Source organism: Chrysochloris asiatica, unplaced genomic scaffold, assembly GCF_000296735.1.
Source record: "Chrysochloris asiatica unplaced genomic scaffold, ChrAsi1.0 scaffold00194, whole genome shotgun sequence".
NCBI lineage: Eukaryota > Metazoa > Chordata > Mammalia > Afrosoricida > Chrysochloridae > Chrysochloris > Chrysochloris asiatica.
Window position 1 is genome coordinate 3864102 of NW_006408712.1, and position 6663 is coordinate 3870764.

General features: G+C 43.8%; 1 protein-coding gene across 1 annotated transcript in view; it reads right to left on the minus strand.

The window, feature by feature from the left end:
* NID2 (nidogen 2 (osteonidogen)) overlaps positions 1-6074 on the minus strand; it is a 118277-nt gene extending 112203 nt beyond the window's left edge. Inside the window, exons 1-2 of the mRNA XM_006872369.1 lie at positions 5850-6074; positions 4916-5224 (exon numbers count right to left, since the gene is read on the minus strand). Of these exons, the coding sequence (XP_006872431.1) occupies positions 4916-5224; positions 5850-6074 (534 nt within the window). The remainder of the gene's footprint in view (positions 1-4915; positions 5225-5849) is intronic.
* Between the last annotated feature and the right edge of the window lie 589 nt (positions 6075-6663).

Sequence of the window (6663 nt, forward strand, 5' to 3'; positions counted from 1 at the left end):
TTGACTTTATAGAATGATGAAAGGCCTCTAAAGACACTAGTATGGTAACAACTTGGTGGTAAGACTCCGCAGGTTTGAGACAGTGTTCCCTAGAAGGCTGTATATACTCTAAACCAGCATCTATTATGTGGCTCTGTTTCTCCCATAGACAGGATTTATAGGAATCAAGGGGTGGAAATGAGAGTGGCATCAGTCACTGTTACCCTGAGTGACCAACTCACAAAATGTTTGCTTCTGTCCCTGCGACCCTAGGCTTTTCAGGTCTAGAGGTCTTAGTGCTAAAAGAGGAATGTTCCCACCTGAAACACAATACTGATTCCACTGAACTGGAAGTTAAGAATGCCACCAAGTCACTTTGTGACTCTGGGTCAACAAAACAAAGAAGGCAGTTACCATATTGGCTGGTGTAATGGATCCTGATTAAAACACAAAACCAAATCCATTGCTGTCAAGTCAATTTCAACTCACAGCGACTCTCTAAACAGAGTAGAACTGTCCCATAGGGTTTCCAAGACTGCAATCTTTGTGGAAGCAGACTGCCACATCTTTCTTTTGTGAAGTGACTGGTGTTTTCTGGTTATCAGTCAAGTCCTTAACCACTGGACTACCAGTGCTTCTTTGATGCTAACTAACAAGGGGGAATCAGATTGATATTAGATACTGGCACCGTAGGATAAGCACTGGATCGCAAGGTTAGCAGTTCAAACTCACCAGCTGCTTCTCAGAAAACCTATACAGGGTCATTATGAGTCAGACCCAACTCAATGGCACATAACAAAAGCAACAATAACAACGAAGGTAAAGAAAACTAACAAAGCCATCTTGCCTGTGGTATGATTTTCCATTTCAAATAATACTGATAAAATATTTATGCCAAATTTTACATCCTGATAAAATTACACAGAGGGCCTAGCATGATTTCATGAGTTCAGAGCCTCTGTACAGTTTCTCATTTTGCAAATACATGTTGCTTGACTTAGCTTTGTCTTTTTTCTCTATTGAAAAGTGAACACAGATGCAACTGATTTCCCTTCAGAGCATCAAGATACTAATTTGGAAGTGATATTGGCACAAAAATCATTTTGAAACAGATTTCATTCCAAGTTCATTCTGTCTTTGAATGATATATGGTTCTTGAATGAAACCCAACTCTTATTTACTGGTACTGAGATAACACTGAGAGAATAAATCCCAACCCTTATTTACAGAAAGTCTTTGGAAAAGGCTTTACTATTGTGTCTATCTACATTACCTTTGCCAAGGAAATGCGTCTTGCCTACAAGTCTGCATAAAGCAAAAAAAAAAAGACAAATCTGTGTTCTAAATCTGCATCTGCATCACTAACACCAGAATTCTGAGAAGTTGCTTTAACTATTTATCTTTATCTATTAAATGCAAACAGGTTTTCTTGTTGTACACATCTTATAGGATTGTTATGGGATAATAGCACAAAATATCACTATAAAATAGCTTGAATACACAAGACACAGGTAATGATTGTCTAAGTACTCAATCTTTCCTTAATGTCTTTTTATATCATCAACCCTAAAATTATAATGAAATACAGTCAAATAGAGCTCTCTTAAAATAAAATAAAATAAATCCAATCATGTCAATCCCCTGCTTCAATTCCTTCCAAGGTTGCCAACTGCCAAAAAATAAAGTCCAAACTCCTAACAGTGTTCCTACCCTATGGCTGGTCCACCCACACGTGTTACCACATTTACTCTTCAATAACAATGTACCAAATACAATGCCTCAAACAGATTATCTTTTATAACACATGCAGGATATGGCAAATGCTATCTCTTCTGTCTGGACTGTTCCCCTCTGCTCAGTTAAGACTCAAAGCTACTTCTTCACTGAAATCTTCCCAGATCAAGACTTTTAACATGAAAGGAGTTAGGGTTAGGGTCCTATAAGTCAAAAGATAACTACATTTACTACACTGAATATAAGCAATGTCCCTACTAAACTATGAATCCTTGGGGCATAGAGTATGTTCTATCATAGTATTTATCCCAGATCAAAACGATAACTTTCAGTATGGATTGAACCTCAATATAAAGAAAATGAAAGCCCTCACAATAAATAAACATGGTAAAGGGAGAAAAGATTGAAGTTGTCAAAACTTCATTTTACTTAGATTCACAATCAACACTCATGAAAGCAGCAGTCAAGAAATCAAAGGACATATATATACTTGAATTAGGCAAATCTGCTAGCTAGGACCTCCTCAAAGTATTCAAGAGCAAACGTATTAGTTTGAGGACTAAGGCAAACCATGGTATTTTCAATCGCCTTATATGTATGTGAAAGCTGGACATTATTCATGTATGAATAAGGATGACTTAGAAGAACTGATGCATTGAATTATGGAATTGGAGAAGGGTATTAAAAGTACCATGGCCTGCCAGAAGAACAAACAGATCTGTGTTGGAAGAAATACAGCCAAAACACTCATTAGAATCCAGGGTGGCAAGTCATACTTTGGTCATATTATCATGAGGGACCAGCCACTGGAGAGGTGGACAGTCAGTGAAGAAGAGGAAGACATACAATAAGGCAGATTGACACAGTGGCAGCAGCAATGGGCTCAAATGTAACAATTGTGTGGACAGTGCAGTACCAGGCAGTGTTTTGTTCTGTTGTGCATAGGGTCACTATGAGTCAGAACCAGCTCAATGGCATTTAAGGATCCCAGTCCTAACATAGAGTAAATATACAAAAAAGGTTTGCTGAATAACTTGTAACTGTTTAAATATATTATTTATTTATATATGCATATCTGAATATACTACATATATATTTAGAAAAAAAAGAGGAAAAAAATAAAATACATTTAACAATTTTAGAAAGTAATTATTAAATGACTAACCTCTGGCTAAGAAAATTATACAGTATTTATTTTCTGTTTTCCAAATTTTTTATTAGACTTAGTTTTCAAATAAGTTTTTTAAAATTTGTAAACTAATATGAATGAAGACAATCTATTGTGGGTTTTTTGCCTTACTTATCTTTGTATCCTCTCCAACCGTATACCCAGCCCTGTGCCCTTCATAAAGAAGGGCTTGTTATATTTTTTAGAACTAAATTATTCTGTTGAATTAAATAATTGAGATGCCAAACTCATGCATTCAGAAATTATTCTGAAATCAAAACTTGATGTCATCTGGCCAAAAAAGTTAAATGATAAAAAAAAATTAAATGCAGGTGATTTTTATATTGAGCATCTTCTTTGCTTAGTACCCATTTTAGGAAGTAGTCATAAGCTCAGAACATAAAACAAAAATGTCAATCTTGTTGAAGTACACACTAACAATGGACAAGTTACTTCATTAAACTCTTAAGGAGAAATATTTGCCATCATTCTAGTGCTAAGAAACATAATTTAAACACTTAATGATGATTTAATAGCAACAGAAATTTTACTCTTGGGCTATGACCATTTTAGATTCATGTCCAATTTCAAAAGAGGAAGCGTCTACTTACTCCAGGAACGAGGTAGTTCACCATTTGCTAAGCCACCCTGCCCCACCTGATGTATATTTGGAGAACTTCAAAGGCCTTCTAATGGCTTCAAAGCCCAGACTGAGAGCCTGAGTTGTTTCACATTCTTCAGGTAGAGATTGTAAAACAAATCAAGGGGTCTCCAGCACACTAAGGGGCATGTAATTTAGTACCCGGAGGGCTATCTGGCAAAATCCAGCAACAACCTTATTAAAAACGTATTCCCCATGACCCACCAATTTTACTTCCTGGAATGTCAACTAAGGAAATGTGGAAAAGATTGGCGGGAGGGGGAAAGAGCTTCATAGTATTAATAATAATGATGAAAAACCGGAAATAACCTCAATGACCACTGGGGTCACTGACTGAGTAAACTGTGGCAAAGCTACCGGGTGGAATATTACACAGTCATTAAAAATGATGTAGAAATATGCTTATTGACATTGAAACATATTCAATGGATAAAAAAGTAGGTTACAAAGCAGTTACGTTGACAGAGCACATCAGTGTTGATAGATATTTGGTAGATATAGATATGATTATTGTTGTTGTTGTGTGCTGTGGAGTCGGTTCTGACTCATAGCGACCCTGCACAGGGTTTCCGAGGCTGTTAATCTTTACGAGAGCAGAACTCCTCATCATTCTCCCGCTGAACCGCTGGTTGTTTCGAACTGCTGACCTTACGGTTCGCAGCCCGATTCGTAACCACTACGCTACCAGCGCTCCTTACAGCTATGATTAGGAAATAAAAATAAAAAAAACTTTGGAAGCCTACACGTGGGAATGCTTAATTAATAGTGGTTATCTGTTAATTCTGCAGTGGCTTCGTTCGAAAAGCATTGGACTGCGAACCATAAGGTCTGCAGTTTGAGTCAGCCAGCCACTCCACGGGAGAAAGATGAGGCTTTCGTCTCCAGTGAAGACTTACAGCCTTGGAAATCCCATACAAGGTCACTATGAGTCAGAACTGACTCCAAGACACATCTTTATCAAGTACAACAACAACATCTGCTAATTGAGTGGTAGGAAAACTTGTATTTTCCTTGTATTTTTTCATTTTTTTCCCCTCAATGAGCATACAATTAGAAATAATACTTCTATACTCAGAGGACATTCTAAAAATAAACCACCAAGCAATAAACTACATGTTCCGTGGGGTTTCTGAGCTGCCCTCTGGCCCTCACATTCCATCAGGAAACCTGTCCTGGTTGAGTGGCCATCTCTGAGTCTTAGAGAGAGCAGCCTTCCTCAGTACCAGATGGCTTAACCCTGGGTGCCAAATGAGCCATTAGGTTTAGGGCTGGCCCAGGCTCAGCAAAGACTCAGCAAAATTTCTCCAGTGACAATTCAGGATTCATGTCAATCCCTTGATTTGATAGCCCACGGAGTTTTGCTGGTCACTTACCTCCCCCGAAGGCGGCGCCCCTCGCCGGACCTCCTCATAGGCGCCCACTTGCTCCCAGGTCGCCAGGAAGGCGTGGGTGGGGGCGAAGCGCTCAGCAGAGCGCGGGAAGCCGGCGCGCACGTAGCGGGCAGCTAGACCCAGCACAGTTGGGGAAGTGTCCTCGCGATACAGGATCCGGCCTCTGCCCCCGCTCGTATCAATGTCGGCCAGAAAAGGGGCAATGGCCGGGAAGTCTGTGGGGAAATCATCGTCCACATATTGGGTCTCCCTGGGGAAGTCCTGTGTGGAGATGATGCCATTGGTGCCCACCTAGGAGAAAGAACAAAAAGGTGACGGTCGCTTTAGCTGCAGAGAGCCAAAGGACGGTCACCACAAGTCCAGATGTGTGTGGCCACGCTCTTCCTCAGGGAGTGAAGGGAAGACACGCTTCCAAATGCTCCGGGCACGAACCCACGAATTCCACTGTTGGATGAGAGGCCGACCCCAGGCTTAGGGAGATGATCGCAACTTCAGCAGGATACGCGGCCCCTCACCCCTGTTCAGAGAGCGGCTCAAAATAAGTTCAGGAATCCTACAACTTGACACTTCTCAAGTTTTAGGACCTCCGTATCCCTTGGGAGAAAACCCCTGTGTCCGAGGAGGGAACGCCCTATAGTTCAGGAAGCATGCAGTCTTCCCTAACTGGAAATCCCACTGGCCACCCTAGCAACCCCAGCTTCTTTTCAGCTTGGGAGGCGTGCGTACATGGCTGCGCCCAATTCTCACTCCCCTCTCGAGGTAAGGACCGGCAACAGGTCCGGCAGCACCCTCGGTGCAGAGCTCGCTACTACCCCGGGGCAATAGGGACAGTCTGGCACTGAGACATTGCGAGGGCCTCTGGAAAGAAGCTGTGAGAAATAGATCTAATCCCGTACCAAGAGGTGGCTGGACTTACGTAGAGGTCACTGAACTGGGCTTCGTAGAAGCGCAGGGGAATAGCCAGCTTCACGGCAGCTGAGCTCTCGTCGTCGCCTTCCGGCAGGAGCTGATCCCTCCACGACTCCCCGTAGGGGAAGAGCTCGCCAGGGTGCAGCGCCGCGACCCTAGACAGTAGCAACAATAGTAGCAGTAGCTGCTGCTGCAACAGCGGCGGCCGCTCGGCCATCGGGTTCCCCAGCATGCTCGCTTGGCCCGTGGGCTGACCTGCCACAGAGCACGTTCCGGGCCGGGCCAACCAGCCCACTAGCTCCTCTTCGCCAGCCTTGAACCAGGATCCCTGTGGACGTCCCGCCGGGGCGGGACTCTGGACCCTCCCAACGCTCTGATTGGCTGCGATTCTCGATCAGGGACCAATCGTCACAGCTGAGAAAGTTCGACAGCAGCCGCCACATCTGGTTCTTGTTAAGTTTTCTAAGGCAGCGGTCGCGGGAGCAGCGGAGCTGGCGAGAGGGAAGCCCTCCGCCAGGGTTGCCCCGCGCTGCTCCTCCGCGTGTACCACACCCTCCTCTTCTTCTCCCTGAGAGCTCCGGGGTCACCCTAACCCTCCCGTCGGGGTTGCCCAGATGTCTGACGAGTCCAGCCTCTGGGACCCAATGGTCAGAGAGCTGGGAGGGCAGCGGCACTGCTGGAGGTGATCGGGGAGGGGGCTACCGCGGTTTGTGCCTGCCAGAGTGGCAAGGCCAGGGTATGGGCTTCTGGTCTTTGCTCTTGGTCAGACTGAGAAGCAAAGGAGCATTGTCGCAGCTTTCTCGGCCGCTTTCTTGGACACG